This window comes from Porites lutea, chromosome 1 (assembly GCF_958299795.1).
Source record: "Porites lutea chromosome 1, jaPorLute2.1, whole genome shotgun sequence".
Classification (NCBI taxonomy): Eukaryota; Metazoa; Cnidaria; class Anthozoa; order Scleractinia; family Poritidae; genus Porites; species Porites lutea.
Genome location: NC_133201.1, coordinates 3746816 through 3764432, shown reverse-complemented (window position 1 = coordinate 3764432; position 17617 = coordinate 3746816). Strand labels below are relative to the sequence as shown.

The following is a 17617-nucleotide window of genomic DNA, read 5'->3' as shown; positions in this document are numbered from 1 at the left end:
CCATTGTCACTGTTGTCACTGTTGTCACCGTTGTCACTGTTGTCAGCGTTTTAACCGTTGTCACTGTTGTTGTTGTTGTCACTGTTGTCACTGTCGTCACCATTGTCACTGTTGTCCCTGTTGTCACCATTGTCACCGTTATCACCGTTGTCACTGTTGTTACTTTTGTTACTCTTGTCACTGTTGTCACTGTTGTCACTGTTGTCACTGTTGTCACCGTTTTCACCGTTGTCACTGTTGTTACTGTTGTTACTTTTGTTACTGTTGTCACTGTTGTCACTGTTGTCACTGTTGTCACAGTTGTCACTGTTGTCACTGTTGTCACCGTTGTCACCGTTGTCAATGTTGTCACTGTTATCACCGTTGTCACCATTGTCACCACTGTCACTGTTGTCACTGTTGTCACCGTTTTCACCGTTGTCACCGTTGTCACTGTTGTCACTGTTGTCACTATTATCACCGTTGTCACCATTGTCACCACTGTCACTGTTGTCACTGTTGTCACAGTTGTCACTGTTGTCACTGTTGTCACCGTTATCACCGTTGTCACTGTTGTCACTGTTATCACCGTTGTCACCATTGTCACCGCTGTCACTGTTGTCACTGTTGTCACTGTTGACACTGTTGTCACCGTTTTCACCGTTGTCACTGTTGTCACTGTTGTCACCGTTTTCACCGTTGTCACTGTTGTCACTTTTGTCACCATTGTCACCGTTGTCACTGTTGTCACTGTCGTCATCGTTGTCACTGTTGTCACTGTTGTCACCGTTGTGACCATTGTCACTGTTGTCACTGTTGTCACTATTGTCACTGTTGTCACCGTTGTCACTGTTGTCATCGTTGTCAGCGTTGTCACCGTTATCACTGTTGTCACCGTTGTCACTGTTTTCACCGTTGTCACCGTTGTCACCCTTGTCACTGTTGTCACTGTTCTCACCGTTGTCACCGTTGTCACTTTTTCACTGTTGTCACTGTTGCCACTGTTGTCACTGTTGTCACCGTTGTCACCGTTGTCACTGTTGCCACTGTTGTCACTGTTGTCACTGTTGTCACCGTTGTCACCGTTGTCACTGTTGTTACTGTTGTCACTGTTGTCACTGTTGTCACCCTGTCACTGTTGTCATTGTTGTCAGCGATGTCACCATTGTCACTGTTGTCACTGTTGTGACCGTTTTAACCATTGTCCCTGTTGTCACTGTTGTCATCGTTGTCACCATTGTCACAGCTGTCACTGTTGCCACTATTGTCACCTTTGTCACCGTTGTCACTGTTGTCAGCGTTGTCACCGTTATGAGTGTTGTCACCGTTGTAACTGTTTTCACCGTTGTCACCGTTGTCACTGTTGTCACTATTGTCACTGTTGTGACAGTTGTTACTGTTGTCACTGTTGTCACCGTTGTCACTTTTGTCACTGTTGTTACTGTTGCCGCCTTTGTCACTGTTGTCACGGTTGTCACCGTTGTCACTTTTTTCACGGTTGTTACTGTTTTCACCATTGTCACCATTGTCACTAATGTCATCGTTGTCACTGTTGTCACCCTTGTCAGTGTTGTCACGAATGTCACCGTTGTCACCGTTGTCACTTTTGTCACTGTTGTCACTGTTGTCACTGTTGCCACTGTTGCTACTGTTGTCACCATTTTCACTGTTGTCACCTGTGACACTTTTGTCGGCGTTGTCACTGTTGTCACTGTTGTCACCATTGTCACTGTTGTCTCTTTTGCACCATTGTCACCGTTATCATTGTTGTCACAATTTTCACCGTTTTCGCTGTTGTCACTGTTGTCATCGTTGTCACTGTTGTCACTGTTGTCACTATTGTCACCGTTGTCACTGTTGTCACTGTTGTCAGCATTGTCACCGTTGTCACTGTTTTTATCGTTGTCGCCAATGTCACTGTTGTCAATGTTGTCCATGGTGTCACCATTGTCAATGTTGCCACTGTTGTCATCGTTGTCACCGTTGTCACGGTTGTCACTGTTTTCACCGTTGTCACTGTTTTCACCGTTATCACCGTTGTCACTGTTGTCGCTATTGTCACTATTGTCACTGTTGTCAGTGTTGTCACTATTATCACCATTGTCACCGTTGTCACTTTTGTCTCTGTTGTCACTGTTGCCACTGTTGTCACTGTTGTCATCGTTGTCACTGTTGTAACTGTTGTCACTATTGTCACCGTTGTCAACCGTTGTCACTGTTGTCAGTATTGTCACCGTTGTCACTTTTTTCGTTGTTGTCACCAATGTCACTGTTGTCACTGTTGTCCATGTTGTCACTGTTGTCCATGTTGTCACCATTGTCAATGTTGTCACTGTTTTTACCGTTGTTACCGTTGTCACTGTTGTCACTATTGTCACTGTTGTCACTGTTGTCAGTGGTGTCACTTTTGTCACCGTTGTCACCGTTGTCACTTTTATCACTGTTGTCACTGTTGTCAATGTTGTCACTATTTTCACCGTTGTCACCGTTGTCACTGTTGTCAGCATTGTCACCGTTGTCACTGTTTTCATCGTTGTCACCAATGTCACTGTTGTCACTGTTTTCCATGTTGTCACCGTTGTCAATGTTGTCAATGTTGTCATCGTTGTCACCGTTGTCACCGTTGTCACCGTTTTCACTGTTTTCACCGTTGTCACCGTTGTCACTTTTGTCACTGTTTTCACCGTTGTCACTGTTTTCACCGTTATCACCGTTGTCACTGTTGTCGCTATTGTCACTATTGTCACTGTTGTCAGTGTTGTCACTATTATCACCATTGTCACCGTTGTCACTTTTGTCTCTGTTGTCACTGTTGCCACTGTTGTCACTGTTGTCATCGTTGTCACTGTTGTAACTGTTGTCACTATTGTCACCGTTGTCAACCGTTGTCACTGTTGTCAGTATTGTCACCGTTGTCACTTTTTTCGTTGTTGTCACCAATGTCACTGTTGTCACTGTTGTCCATGTTGTCACTGTTGTCCATGTTGTCACCATTGTCAATGTTGTCACTGTTTTTACCGTTGTTACCGTTGTCACTGTTGTCACTATTGTCACTGTTGTCACTGTTGTCAGTGGTGTCACTTTTGTCACCGTTGTCACCGTTGTCACTTTTATCACTGTTGTCACTGTTGTCAATGTTGTCACTATTTTCACCGTTGTCACCGTTGTCACTGTTGTCAGCATTGTCACCGTTGTCACTGTTTTCATCGTTGTCACCAATGTCACTGTTGTCACTGTTTTCCATGTTGTCACCGTTGTCAATGTTGTCAATGTTGTCATCGTTGTCACCGTTGTCACCGTTGTCACCGTTTTCACTGTTTTCACCGTTGTCACCGTTGTCACTTTTGTCACTGTTTTCACTGTTGCCACTGTTGTCACTGTTGTCATCCTTGTCACTGTTGTAACTGTTGTCACTATTGTCACTGTTGTCACCGTTGTCACTGTTGTCAGCATTGTCACCGTTGTCACTGTTTTCATCGTTGTCACCAATGTCACTGTTGTCACTATTGTCACTGTTGTCACTGTTGTCAGTGTTGTCACTGTTGTCACCGTTGTCACTTTTGTCACTGTTGTCACTGTTTCCACTGTTGTCACTGTTGTCATCGTTGTCACTGTTGTCAATGTTGTCACTATTTTCACCGTTGTCACCGTTGTCACTGTTGTCAGCATTGTCACCGTTGTCACTGTTTTCATCGTTGTCACCAATGTCACTGTTGTCACTGTTGTCCATGTTGTCACCGTTTTCAATGTTGTCAATGTTGTCATCGTTGTCACCGTTGTCACCGTTGTCACTGTTTTCACCGTTGTCACCGTTGTCACTGTTGTCACTGTTGTCACTATTGTCACTGTTGTCAGTGTTGTCAGTGTTTTCACTGTTGCCACTGTTGTCACCGTTGTCACTGTTGTCACTATTGTCACTGTTGTCACTGTTTTCAGTGTTGCCACTGTTGTCACTGTGTCACCGTTGTCACTTTTGTCACTATTGTCACTGTTGCCACTGTTGTCCCTGTTGCCACTGTTGTCACTGTTGTCACCGTTGTCACCGTTGTCACTGTTGTCACTGTTGTTGCCGTTGTCACTGTTGTGACCCTTGTCACTGTAGTCATTGTTGTCACCATTGTCACTTTTCTCACTGTTGTCACCGTTTTCCCCGTTGTCACTGTTTTCACCGTTTTAACCTTTGTCACTGTTGTCACTGTTTTCACCGTTGTCAATGTTGTCAATGTTGTAACCGTTGTCACCGTTGTCACTGTTTTCCCCGTTGTCACTGTTTTCACCGTTTTAACCTTTGTCACTGTTGTCACTGTTGTCACCGTTGTCAATGTTGTCACCGTTGTCACCATTGTCACTGTTCTCACTGTTGTCACCGTTTCCCCCGTTGTCACTGTTGTCACTGTTGTCACTGTTGTCACCGTTGTCACCGTTGTCACTGTTGTCACTGTTGTCACCGTTGTCACTGTTGTCACCGTTGTGACCATTGTCACTGTTGTCACTGTTGTCATTATTGTCACCGTTGCCACCGTTGTCACCGTTGTCAGCGTTGTCACCATTGTCACTGTTGTCACTGTTTTCACTGTTGTCACCGTTGTCACTTTTGTCACTGTTCTCACTCTTGCCACTGTTGTCACTGTTGTCACCATCGTCACCGTTGTCACTGTTGTCACCATCGTCACCGTTGTCACTGTTGTCACTGCTATCACCGTTGTCACCGTTTTCAATATTGTCAGTGTTCTCACTGTTGTCACTGTTGCCCTGTTGTCACTGTTGTTACTGTTTTCACCGTTGTCACTGTTTTCACCGTTGTCACCGTTGTCACTGTTGTTACTGTCGTCACCGTTGTCACTGTTGTCGCTGTTGTCACCGTTGTCACCGTTGTCACTGTTGTCACTGTTGTTGCCGTTGTCACTGTTGTGACCCTTGTCACTGTTGTCATTGATGTCACCGTTGTCACCATTGTCAGTGTTCTCACTGTTGTCACCGTTTTCCCCGTTTTCACTGTTGTTACTGTTGTCACTGTCGTCACTGTTGTCACCGTTGTCACCGTTGTCACTGTTGTCACCGTTGTCACCGTTGTCACTGTTGTCGCTGTTGTCACTGTTGTCACCGTTGTCACTGTTGTCACCGTTGTCACCGTTGTCACCGTTGTCACTGTTGTCACTGTTGTGACCGTTCTCACTCTTGTCGCTGTTGTCACTGTTGTCAGCGTTGTCACCGTTGTCACTGTTGTCACTGTTGTCACCGTTGTGACCATTGTCACTGTTGTCACTGTTGTCATTATTGTCTCCGTTTTCACCGTTGTCAGCGTTGTCAGCGTTGTCACCGTTGTCACTGTTGTCACCGTTCTCACTCTTGTCACTATTGTCAACGTTGTCACCGTTGTTACTTTTGTCACTGTTGTCACTCTTGCCACTGTTGTCACTGTTGTCACCATCGTCACCATTGTCACTGTTGTCACCATCGTCACCGTTGTCACTCTTGTCACTGGTGTCACCGTTGTCACTGTTTTCAATATTGTCAGTGTTCTCACTGTTGTCACTGTTGCCCTGTTGTCACTGTTGTTACTGTTTTCACCGTTGTCACTGTTTTCACCGTTGTCACTGTTGTTACTGTCGTCACCGTTGTCACTGTTGTCGCTGTTCTCACTGTTGTCACCATTGTCACCGTATTCACCGTTGTCACTGTTGTCACTGCTGTCACCGTTTTGACCATTGTCACTGTTGTCACTGTTGTCATTATTGTCACTGTTGTCACTGTTGTCAGCGTTGTCAGCGTTGTCACCTTTGTCACTGTTCTCACTGTTGTCACTGTTGTCACTATTGTCACTGCTTTCACAGTTGTCACTGTTGTCACTGTTGTTACCGTTTTCACTGTTGTCACTTTTGTTAGTGTTGTCACGTTTTCCATTGTTGTCACTGTTGTCACCGTTCTCACCGATGTCACTGTTGTCACTGTTGTCACTGTTGTCTTCCTTGTCACTTTTGTTACTGTTCTCACTGTTGCCACTCTTGTCATTGTTGTCACCGTTGTCACCGTTGTCACTGTTGTCACTGTTGTCACCGTTGTCACTGTTGTCACCCTTGTAACTGTTGTCATTGTTGTCACCGTTGTCACCATTGTCACTGTTGTCACTGGTGTCACCGTTTTAACCATTGTCACTGTTGTCACCGTTGTCACTGTGTTCACTGTTGTCACCGTTGTCACTATTGTCATTGTGGTCACCGTTGTCACTGTTTTCACCCTTGTCACGGTTGTCATTTTTGTCACCGTTTTCACCATTGTCACTGTTGTGACTGTTGTCACCGTTTTTGCCGTTGTCACTGTTGTCACAGTTGTCACTGTTTTCACTGTTGTCACCTTCGTTACCGTTGTCACTGTTGTCACTGTTATCACCGTTGTCACCATTGTCACTTTTGTCACTTTTGTCATTTTTGTCACCGTCGTCACCATTGTCACTGTTGTGACTGTTGTCACCGTTTTTACCGTTGTCACTGTTGTCACAGTTGTCACTGTTTTCACTGTTTTCACCGTCGTCACCGTTGTCCCCGTTGTCACTGTTATCACCGTTGTCACCGTTGTCACTATTGTCACTGTTGTCACTGTTGTCACTGTTGTCACTGTTCTCAATGTTTTCACCGTTGTCACCGTTGTCACTGTTGTCACTGTTGTCACTGTTGTCACCGTTGTCACTGTCGTCACTGTTGTCACTGTTGTCAATGTTTTCACCGTTGTCTCTTTTGTCACCGTTGTCACCGTTGTCACCGTTGTCACCATTGTCACTGTTTTCACTGGTGTCACCGTTGTGACCATTGTCACTGTTGTCACTGTTGTCACCATTGTCACTGTTGTCGCCGTTGTCACCGTTGTCAGCGTTATTAGCGTTGTCACCGTTGTCACTGTTGTCACCGTTGTCACTGTTGTCACCGTTGTCACTTTTGTCACCCTTGTCACTGTTGTCATTGTTCTCACCGTTGTCACCATTGTCACTGTTGTCACCATTGTCACTGTTGTCACTGTTGTCACGGTTTTTACGATTGTCACTGTTGTCACTGTTGTCACCGTTTTCACCGTTGTCACTGTTCTCACTGTTGTCACCGTTGTCATTGTTGTCACCCTTGTCACTGTTGTCACCCCTGTCACTGTTGTCATTGTTCTCACCGTTGTCACCATTGTCTTTGTTGTCACTGTTGTCACCGTTTTCATCGTTATCACTGTTTTCACTGTTGTCACCGTTGTCACTCTTCTCACCCTTTTCACTGTTGTCACCGTTGTCACCCTTGTCACTGTTGTCACCCTTGTCACTGTTGTCACCCCTGTCACTGTTGTCATTGTTGTCACCGTTGTCACCATTGCCTTTGTTGTCACTGTTGTCACCGTTTTTACCGTTGTGACTGTTGTCACTGTTGTCGCTGTTGTCACCGTTGTAACTGTTGTCACCGTTGTCACTGTTGTCATTGTTGTCACCGATGTCAACGTATTCACCATTGTCACTGTTGTCACTGTTGTCACTTTTGTCACTGTTGTCACTGTTGTTATTGTTGTCACCGATGTCACCGTTTTCACCGTTGTGACTGTTGTCACTCTTGTTACCCTTGTCACTCTTTGTCACTGTTTTTACTGTTGTCACCGTTGTCACCGTTGCCACTGTTGCCACTGTTATTACTTTTGTTACTGTTGTCACTTTTGTCACTGTTGTCAGAGTTGTCACTGTTGTCTCTATTGTCACCGTCGTCATCGTTGTCACTGTTTTGACTGTTGTTACTGTTGTCACTGATGTCACCGTTGTCACTGTTCTCACCATTGTCACTCTTTTGACCGTTTCCACTCTTGTCACAGTTGTCACTGTTGTCACAGTCGTCATCGTTGTCGCTGTTGTCACTGTTGTCATCTTTGTCATCGCTGTCACTGTTGTCACTGTTTTAACTTTTGTCACCATTGTCACCGTTGTCACTGTCGTCACTGTTGTCACCGTTGTCACTGGTGTCACTGTTCTCGGCGTTGTGACCGTTGTCACCGTTTGTCACTCTTGTTACTTTTGTTACTGTTGTCACTGCTGTCACTGTTGCACGGTTGTCACTTTTGTCACTGTTGTCACTGTTGCCACTCTTGTCACTGTTGTCACTTTTGTCACCGTTTTCACTGTTGTCACTGTTGTCACCGTTGTAACTGTTGTCACCGTTGTCACTGTTCTCATTGTTGTCACCGATGTCACCGTTGTCCCTATTGTCATTTTTGTCACTGTTGTCACTGTTGTCATTGTTGTCACCGATGTCACCGTTGTCACCGTTTTCACTGTTGTCACTCTTGTCACCCTTGTCACCCTTGTCACCGTTGTCACCGTTGTCACTTTTGTCACCGTTTTCACTGTTGCCACTGCTGTCACTGTTCTCACCATTTTCACAGTTGTCATTGTTGTCACTGTTGTCACCGTTTTCACTGTTGTCACTGTTCTCACCGTTGTCACTGTCGTCACTGCTGTCACTGTTGTCACCATTGTCACCATTGTCACTGTTGTTATCGTTGTCGATGTTGTCAGTGTTGTCACATTTGTCACCGTTGTCACCGTTGTCACTGTTGTCCCTGTTGTCCTGCTGTCACCGTTGTCACTTTTGTCACTGTTGTTACTGTTGCCACTATTGTCACTGTTGTCACCATTGTCACCGTTGTCACTGTTGTCACTGTTGTCACTGTTGTCACCGTTGTCACTGTTGTCACCGTGTCACCGTTGTCACTTTTTTCACTGTTGTCACTGTTGTCACTATTGTCACCGTTGTCACTATTGTCACTGTGGTCACTGTTTTTACCGTTTTCACTGTTGTCACCGTTGTCACTGTTGTCACTCTTGCCACCGTTGTCAGTGTTGTCAGTGTGGTCACATTTGTCACCGTTGTCACTACTTTCAATTTTGTCACCGTCGTCACCATTGTCACTTTTGTCACTGTTGTCACTGTTGGCACTGTTGGCACTGTTGTCACCATTGTCACCGTTGTCACTAATGTCACTGTTGTCACTATTGTCACCGTTGTTACTGTTGTCATTTTTGTCACCGTTCTCACCGTTGTCACTATTGTCACTATTGTCACCGTTGTCACTTTTGTCAGTATTGTCACCGTTGTCACTGTTGTCACTGTTTTCACTGTTTTTAGCATTGTCACCATTGTCACTCTTTGTCACTGTTGTGACCGTTATCATCATTGTCACGGTTGTTACTGTGGTCACTTTTGTTACTGTTGTCACTGTTGTCACAGCTGTCACTTTTGTCACTGTTGTCACTGTTGTCACTATTGTCACTTTTGTCACTGTTGTTACTCTTTTCAGTGTTGTGACCGTTGTCACTGTTGTCACTGTTGTCATCGTTGTCACTGTTGTCAGTGTTGTCACTGTTGTCACAGTTGTCACCGTTGTCACTGCTGTCACTGTTGTCACTGTTGCCACTGTTTTTACCGTTGTCACCATTGCCACTGTTGTCATCTTTGTCACTGTTGTCACTGTTGTCATTGCTGTCACCGTTGTCGCCGTTGCCACTGTTGTCAGTGTTGTCACTGTTGTCACTATTGTCACTGTTGTCACCGTTGTCACCGTTGTCACTGTTGTTACTTTTGTTACTGTTGTCACTGTTGTCACTGTCGCCATGGTTCTCAGTGTTTTCACCGTTGTCCCTATTGTCACTGTCGTGACTGTTGTCAGCGTTGTCACTGTTTTCACTGTTGTCACCGTTGTCAGCGTTTTCACCGTTGACGCTGTTGTCAGTGTTGTCACCTTTGTCACTGTTCTCCCTGTTGTCGCTGTTGTCACCCTTGTCACCGTTGTCACCATTGTCACCGCTGTCGCCGTTGTCACTGTTTTTGCTGTTGTCACTGTTTTCGCTGTTGTCGCTGTTGTCGCTGTTGTCATCATAGTCACTGTTTTTACTGTTGTCGCTTTTGTCACCGTAGTCACTGTTGCCACTTTTGTCACTGTTCTCACTGTTGGCACTGTTGTCACTGTTGTCACCATTGTCACCGTTGTCACTATTGTCACTGTTGTCACTATTGTCACCGTTGTTACTGTTGTCATTTTTGTCACCGTTCTCACCGTTGTCACTATTGTCACTATTGTCACCGTTGTCACTTTTGTCAGTATTGTCACCGTTGTCACTGTTGTCACTGTTTTCACTGTTTTTAGCATTGTCACCATTGTCACTCTTTGTCACTGTTGTGACCGTTATCATCATTGTCACGGTTGTTACTGTGGTCACTTTTGTTACTGTTGTCACTGTTGTCACAGCTGTCACTTTTGTCACTGTTGTCACTGTTGTCACTATTTTCACTTTTGTCACTGTTGTTACTCTTTTCAGTGTTGTGACTGTTGTCACTGTTGTCATCGTTGTCACTGTTGTCAGTGTTGTCACTGTTGTCACGGTTGTCACCGTTGTCACTGCTGTCACTGTTGTCACTGTTGCCACTGTTTTTACCATTGTCACCATTGCCACTGTTGTCATCTTTGTCACTGTTGTCACTGTTGTCATTGCTGTCACCGTTGTCGCCGTTGCCACTGTTGTCAGTGTTGTCACTGTTGTCACTATTGTCACTGTTGTCACCGTTGTCACCGTTGTCACTGTTGTTACTTTTGTTACTGTTGTCACTGTTGTCACTGTCGCCATGGTTGTCAGTGTTTTCACCGTTGTCCCTATTGTCACTGTCGTGACTGTTGTCAGCGTTGTCACTGTTTTCACTGTTGTCACCGTTGTCAGCGTTTTCACCGTTGACGCTGTTGTCAGTGTTGTCACCTTTGTCACTGTTCTCCCTGTTGTCGCTGTTTTCACCCTTGTCACCGTTGTCACCATTGTCACCGCTGTCGCCGTTGTCACTGTTTTCGCTGTTGTCACTGTTTTCGCGGTTGTCGCTGTTGTCGCTGTTGTCATCATAGTCACTGTTTTTACTGTTGTCGCTTTTGTCACCGTAGTCACTGTTGCCACTTTTGTCACTGTTCTCACTGTTGGCACTGTTGTCACTGTTGTCACCATTGTCACCGTTGTCACTAATGTCACTGTTGTCACTATTGTCACCGTTGTTACTGTTGTCATTTTTGTCACCGTTCTCACCATTGTCACTATTGTCACTATTGTCACCGTTGTCACTTTTGTCAGTATTGTCACCGTTGTCACTGTTGTCACTGTTTTCACTTTTTTTAGCATTGTCACCATTGTCACTCTTTGTCACTGTTGTGACCGTTGTCATCATTGTCACGGTTGTTACTGTGGTCACTTTTGTTACTGTTGTCACTGTTGTCACTATTGTCACTTTATTCACTGTTGTTACTCTTTTCAGTGTTGTGACCGTTGTCACTGTTGTCACTTTTGTCACTGTTGTCACTGTTGTCATCGTTGTCACTGTTGTCAGTGTTGTCACTGTTGTCACGGTTGTCACCGTTGTCACTGCTGTCACTGTTGTCACTGTTGCCACTGTTTTTACCGTTGTCACCATTGCCACTGTTGTCATCTTTGTCACTGTTGTCACTGTTGTCATTGCTGTCACCGTTGTCGCCGTTGCCACTGTTGTCAGTGTTGTCACTGTTGTCACTATTGTCACTGTTGTCACCGTTGTCACCGTTGTCACTGTTGTTACTTTTGTTACTGTTGTCACTGTTGTCACTGTCGCCATGGTTGTCAGTGTTGTCACCGTTGTCCCTATTGTCACTGTCGCGACTGTTGTCAGCGTTGTCACTGTTTTCACTGTTGTCACCGTTGTCAGCGTTTTCACCGTTGACGCTGTTGTCAGTGTTGTCACCTTTGTCACTGTTCTCCCTGTTGTCGCTGTTGTCACCCTTTTCACCGTTGTCACCATTGTCACCGCTGTCGCCGTTGTCACTGTTTTCACTGTTGTCACTGTTTTCGCTGTTGTCGCTGTTGTCGCTGTTGTCATCATAGTCACTGTTTTTACTGTTGTCGCTTTTGTCACCGTAGTCACTGTTGCCACTGCTGTCACTGTTGTCACCATTTTCACAGTTGTCATTGTTGTCACTGTTGTCACCGTTTTCACTGTTGTCACTGTTGTCACCGTTGTCACTGTTGTCACTGTTGTCACTGTTGTCACCATTGTCACCATTGTCACTGTTGTTATCGTTGTCGATGTTGTTAGTGTTGTCAGTGTTGTCAGTGTTGTCACATTTGTCACCGTTGTCACCGTTGTCACTGTTGTCCCTGTTGTCCTGCTGTCACCGTTGTCACTTTTGTCACTGTTGTCACTGTTGCCACTATTTTCTCTGTTGTCACAATTGTCACCGTTATCACTGTTGTCACTGTTGTCACCGTTGTCAGTGTTGTCACCGTTGTCACTTTTTTCACCGTTGTCACTGTTGTCACTATTGTCACCGTTGTCACTATTGTCACTGTGGTCACTGTTTTCACCGTTGTCACCTTGTCACTGTTGTCACTCTTGTCACCGTTGTTAGTGTTGTCAGTGTGGTCATATTTGTCACCGTTGTCACTATTTTCAATTTTGTCACCGTCGTCACTATTGTCACTTTTGTCACTGTTGTCACTGTTGCCACTGTTGTCACTGTTGTCACCATTGTCACCATTGTCACTAATGTCACTGTTGTCACTATTGTCATCGTTGTTACTGTTGTCATTTTTGTCACCGTTCTCACCGTTGTCACTATTGTCACTATTGTCACCGTTGTCACCGTTGTCACTTTTGTCAGTATTGTCACCGTTGTCACTGTTGTCACTGTTTTCACTGTTTTTAGCATTGTCACCGTTGTCACTCTTTGTCACTGTTGTGACCGTTGTCATCATTGTCACGGTTGTTACTGTGGTCACTTTTGTTACTGTTGTCACTGTTGTCATAGCTGTCACTTTTGTCACTGTTGTCACTGTCGTCACTATTGTCACTTTTGTCACTGTTGTTACTCTTTTCAGTGTTGTGACCGTTGTCACTGTTGTCACTGTTGTCATCGTTGTCACTGTTGTCAGTGTTGTCACTGTTGTCACGGTTGTCACCGTTGTCACTGCTGTCACTGTTGTCACTGTTGCCACTGTTTTTACCGTTGTCACCATTGCCACTGTTGTCATTGTTGTCACTGTTGTCACTGTTGTCACTGCTGTCACCGTTGTCGTCGTTGCCACTGTTGTCAGTGTTGTCACTGTTGTCAGTATTGTCACTGTTGTCACCGTTGTCACCGTTGTCACCGTTGTCACTGTTGTTACTTTTGTTACTGTTGTCACTGTTGTCACTGGTGTCACACTTGTCACTGTTGTCACTGTTGTCACCGTCACCACGATGGTCAGTGTTGTCACCGTTGTCCCTATTGTCACTGTCGTGACTGTTGTCAGCGTTGTCACTGTTATCACTGTTGTCACCGTTGTCAGTTTTGTCACCGTTGACACTGTTGTCAGTGTTGTCACCTTTGTCACTGTTCTCCCTGTTGTCGCTGTTGTCGCTGTTGTCGCTGTTGTCGCTGTTGTCACCCTTGTCACCGTTGTCACCATTGTCACCGCTGTCGCCGTTGTCACTGTTTTCGCTGTTGTCACTGTTTTCGCTGTTGTCGCTGTTGTTGCTGTTGTCATCATAGTCACTGTTTTTACTGTTGTCGCTGTTGTCACCGTTGTCACTGTTGGCGCTGTTGTTACTGTTTTCACCGTTTTCACTGTTTTCACTCTTATCCCTGTTTTCACTTTTTTTTAGCTTTTTTAGCTATTGACTCTGTTTTCGCTGTTGTCACTTTTTTTGTTGTGATTTCTCTTTTTTCACCGAAATATTACTGTGGGTCATTCTTGAGGTGTTTGGATTGACATCTCGGTGGCTCTGGAAGCTTTATTTAAACGTTCTACTATATTAATTACACATTTTTTTATTTTAGGCCATGTCAGCACGTTCTTGAGAGAACTTCTTGCCTTGTGAAACGTGAGAGCATTGAGGTACTTCTTTATTTCCTAACTCTTTAACTCCGTTTGTCAATTATGGAGATGTGTAACGAAATTTTTGCTTTTGAGTTTAGGGATAAAATCCTAAAGTGTACCATTCAAATGAAAGCTTCTAAGCAGTACTGTTTATTATGATGTACAAGGTGGTTCTAACTGTTAAGTGTATAGATAAAATCCTAAATTGTGATTCTTTAAATGAATGGTACTGAGCAGTACTTTGCTGTGGTTCTGTTCATTATACTGTACAAGGTGGTTCTAACTATTGATTTTATTGATAAAATCCTAAAGTGTGACCCTTCAAATGGAAGCTACTAAGTAGTACTTTGCTGTGGTACCGTTTATTATGCTGTACAAGGTGGCTCTAACTATTGAGTTTATGGATAAAATCCTAAAGTGTGACCCTTCAAATGGAAGCTACTAAGCAGTACTTTGCTGTGGTACCGTTTATTATGCTGTACAAGGTAGTTCTAACTATTGAGTTTATGGATAAAATCCCAAAGTGTGACCCTTCAAATTAAAGCAACTGAACAGTACGTTGTTGTTGTATCGTTTATTATGCTGTACAAGGTGGTTCTGAATTCCGACTACAACTAATTTTCTACTGTGCAACTCCTTTTTTCAGCTGAGATTCACCATTGCTCTTCCTGCCCGAGGTCGGTCCATTGAAGGACATATCTGCATGAAAATTCTCACGCAAAATTTGCCTCAGATTATTGAGGAGGTAAGGAATTCATTTTCAAGCTTCGGAGTCTTGTAATAGGGTCTTTTATTGGCGAGTTCAGCTTTATGATTGAACGAGGTGACCTGCAACTAACTGGGATCTTTATGTCAAGTGGATCCTTTCCTCTTTCGGGAACATGTCGTTTTATTGTTGTTCTGGACTCATTCAATTACAGGCCGAACTCCAAACTTTTACAGAAAGGCTTATTGTCATACGTGTTGCAGCCATTGTATTTGGATAACTCAATTTCTTTTGCGTAAGATTACCAAATAAAGGAATTCTAAATGTTCTGATCTCGGCAGGTTAACAACCTAATGCTCATTTTTTTATGTTCTATGTTTTTTTGCAACAACAGCTAGAAACGCCTTCATGATTTGCTTTAAGATCACAAAGCTTAGCAATATTTTCTAACTGTTCCCGGGGTTTACCTTGGTAACTACAGGAGTCGAACCACACAGTAAGTAACTTGGGACCAGGCTGCTTAGTGAAGAGAGAGAGTCAAACTAGCGTGGGGGGGGGGGGGGGGGGGGTAATAAGAAGGGGAAGGGGTGATCGCCGCTCCTTCTCCCTCCTAGTCCCTCATTCGGTTCGCTTCGCTCGTCAATTTTTTTGGCGCTCCGTTATTGGTTAATCACTTTTCCTCCTCCGAAGAGCCCTGCTCGGCTATACAGTTAAGGGTATTAGTGAATCTATTATCCATGAAGACACTGAGTTGCGTTAATTTGTTTCTTGTTTTGTTTCTTTTTTCAGGCTATACCCTATGCCAGCCAAGACGAGGATGCTTTCAAGAAGCATATAGAGTGCGTTGAAGACCAAGAGTTTCTCCGCGCTCAGCTACCCACTGCAAATCTTGCTGCATTTGTTAGAGATGGTGCGATCTTGCCGCGCGTTAGCGGTGCAGATGACTGCCCGATGGACAAGAATAATGTTACACTGTTTAAAAGCCCCGAAAGCATGAGTGTTGAGTTTGATCTACCGCATGCCGGAAAGTAAGTTAATAAGAAAAGGAACTGAATTTTTTTCCTACTGACCAAATTTTCACAGATCGAAATTTGTTTTTTATGTTCCTGATTTTATATTTACCTTTGTTTTAAACGCATGCATGCCCCGTTCTTTCTTGTGCCCTTACTTTCAATCGCCTGCTACGCAGGCTATCCAAGCCTGGACCTTGTTTCATTGTATGTGCTCACGGTAAGGTCAGGCGCGGATCTAGGATAAATACTGACCGATTTCCTGAACAAGCGCCGAAGGCGCAAGCTTGTAGGGGGGTCCGGGTGCTTGGTCCTCTAGGAAATGTTTTAGGTTTTAACTCCCTATAAAGTCCCCTTTCCTGGGTTTCGGAGTCATTCAGACAGGATATTGGCCAGTTCCATTCACCTTGGACAAAGCCTTGCGACTTGGAAAATTTTCTATTTATTAAAAATATATCTATTATGAAAAATCTGACCGATTTCCATAAAATGGATGGAAACCGGTGTTGATCCGCGCCTGAAGGTCTTCTAGATCCTGGACAATTTCCAGTTCTAGTTCCAGTTAGATTTTTCAATCAGCACCATTGTTACCATGAAGTTGCATTGACAACTAATAAACGGTCAATCAGTGCAGCGAAACCAACCTTAATCGTACACCGCTTAGCCTGTTCAATAGCGACGTTAAATAGTTTTGCGTTATTTATCCAATACTTTTCAGTTTCTCCTTAAAAACAATTCATTTTTCATGTGGTTTACTTTTTAAGAGTAACAGGGATGGGCATCCCTCGAGGAGTGACTCTGATTGTAGGAGGAGGTTTTCATGGCAAGTCTACCCTTTTGAATGCTATCCAGGTCGGAGTGTACAACCACGTCCCTGGAGATGGTCGAGAGTTTGTTTGCACTGACCCTACTGCGTTCACGATAAGGGCAGAGGATGGTTAGTATAGGATTTATTACTAAACCTCGTCTATTTAACTTTTTCACTTCCAAAATTTCATTTTGCTAATTGCTGAAACAAGTAGCACCATGTGAAAGGACTGCAAAGAGGTTTCAATTGAGTGGTCACATCATAGTATTTCGTCCACAGACTCAAGCGTTATGGCTACATGTGAAAGTACGACGAACGAGGTTTTATTTGAATGGTAACACCATAGGATTTCATCTACAATCTTAAGAGTTAGAGCTACCTACAAATTAAATAGTACCCCGCGTAAGTGCTGCGAAAGAGATTTCATTTGAATGGTCACACTAAAGGATTTTGTCCACAGACTCTAAAGTTAGAACTACGTACTAAATGAATAGTACAATGTGAAAGTACTGCTGGAGAGGTTTCAATTGTATGGTAACGTCATAGGATTTTGTCCACAGTCGCAAAAGTTAGAACCATCTTGCAAGAATCTATCATTCACTCTCTGAAGTGTTTACCACTAAGTAAAATAGCAGTTTTTTCAAAGGAAGAAAAAAAATTCTCTTTCATTCTAGGCAGAAGTATCGAGAAGGTCGATATCCGCCCGTTTATAAACAATTTACCGTTTGGCCGTGACACAAGCAAGTTTAGTACCCAGGACGCCAGTGGCTCCACTTCACAGTGCGCTAATATTATAGAAGCCCTGGAAACGGGGACCAAGTGTCTTCTGATTGACGAGGTGACTTACTTTCTTCGAACTGCAATCTAGTTTTTTGTATCCTATTCTCAATCTTCAAATAAATGACACAGCAATTAAATTTACACTCTAAATTTTGTTTTTGCAGGATACCAGTGCTACAAATTTCATGATTAGGGATTCTCGAATGCAAAAATTGGTCGCTGCTGAAAAAGAACCAATCACACCGTTTATATCCAAGGTACGTACCTCCACTGTAGCTGTTAGCGGAAGGTTTATCACGTTATGAATAAATAAAATAAGTAAATAAATAACGATTCAGAGGTAGCACATCCACGTAGTATTTCTTCGTTTACCCGATTCCTGATCGAATTGGAATCAGTGTGGAAATGCTGGTTTTTGAGGAGAGAAGAAACCGTAGTACCCAGAGAAAAACCTC

At 44.0% G+C, this 17617-nt stretch overlaps 1 protein-coding gene across 1 annotated transcript in view; it reads left to right on the top strand.

Moving 5' to 3' along the window:
- LOC140942914 (uncharacterized) overlaps positions 1–17617 on the top strand; it is a 37699-nt gene that overhangs the window by 4665 nt on the left and 15417 nt on the right. The window contains exons 4-9 of the mRNA XM_073391937.1: positions 13819–13876; positions 14505–14603; positions 15354–15592; positions 16339–16511; positions 17057–17220; positions 17327–17419. Coding sequence (XP_073248038.1) covers positions 13819–13876; positions 14505–14603; positions 15354–15592; positions 16339–16511; positions 17057–17220; positions 17327–17419 — 826 coding nt within the window. The remainder of the gene's footprint in view (positions 1–13818; positions 13877–14504; positions 14604–15353; positions 15593–16338; positions 16512–17056; positions 17221–17326; positions 17420–17617) is intronic.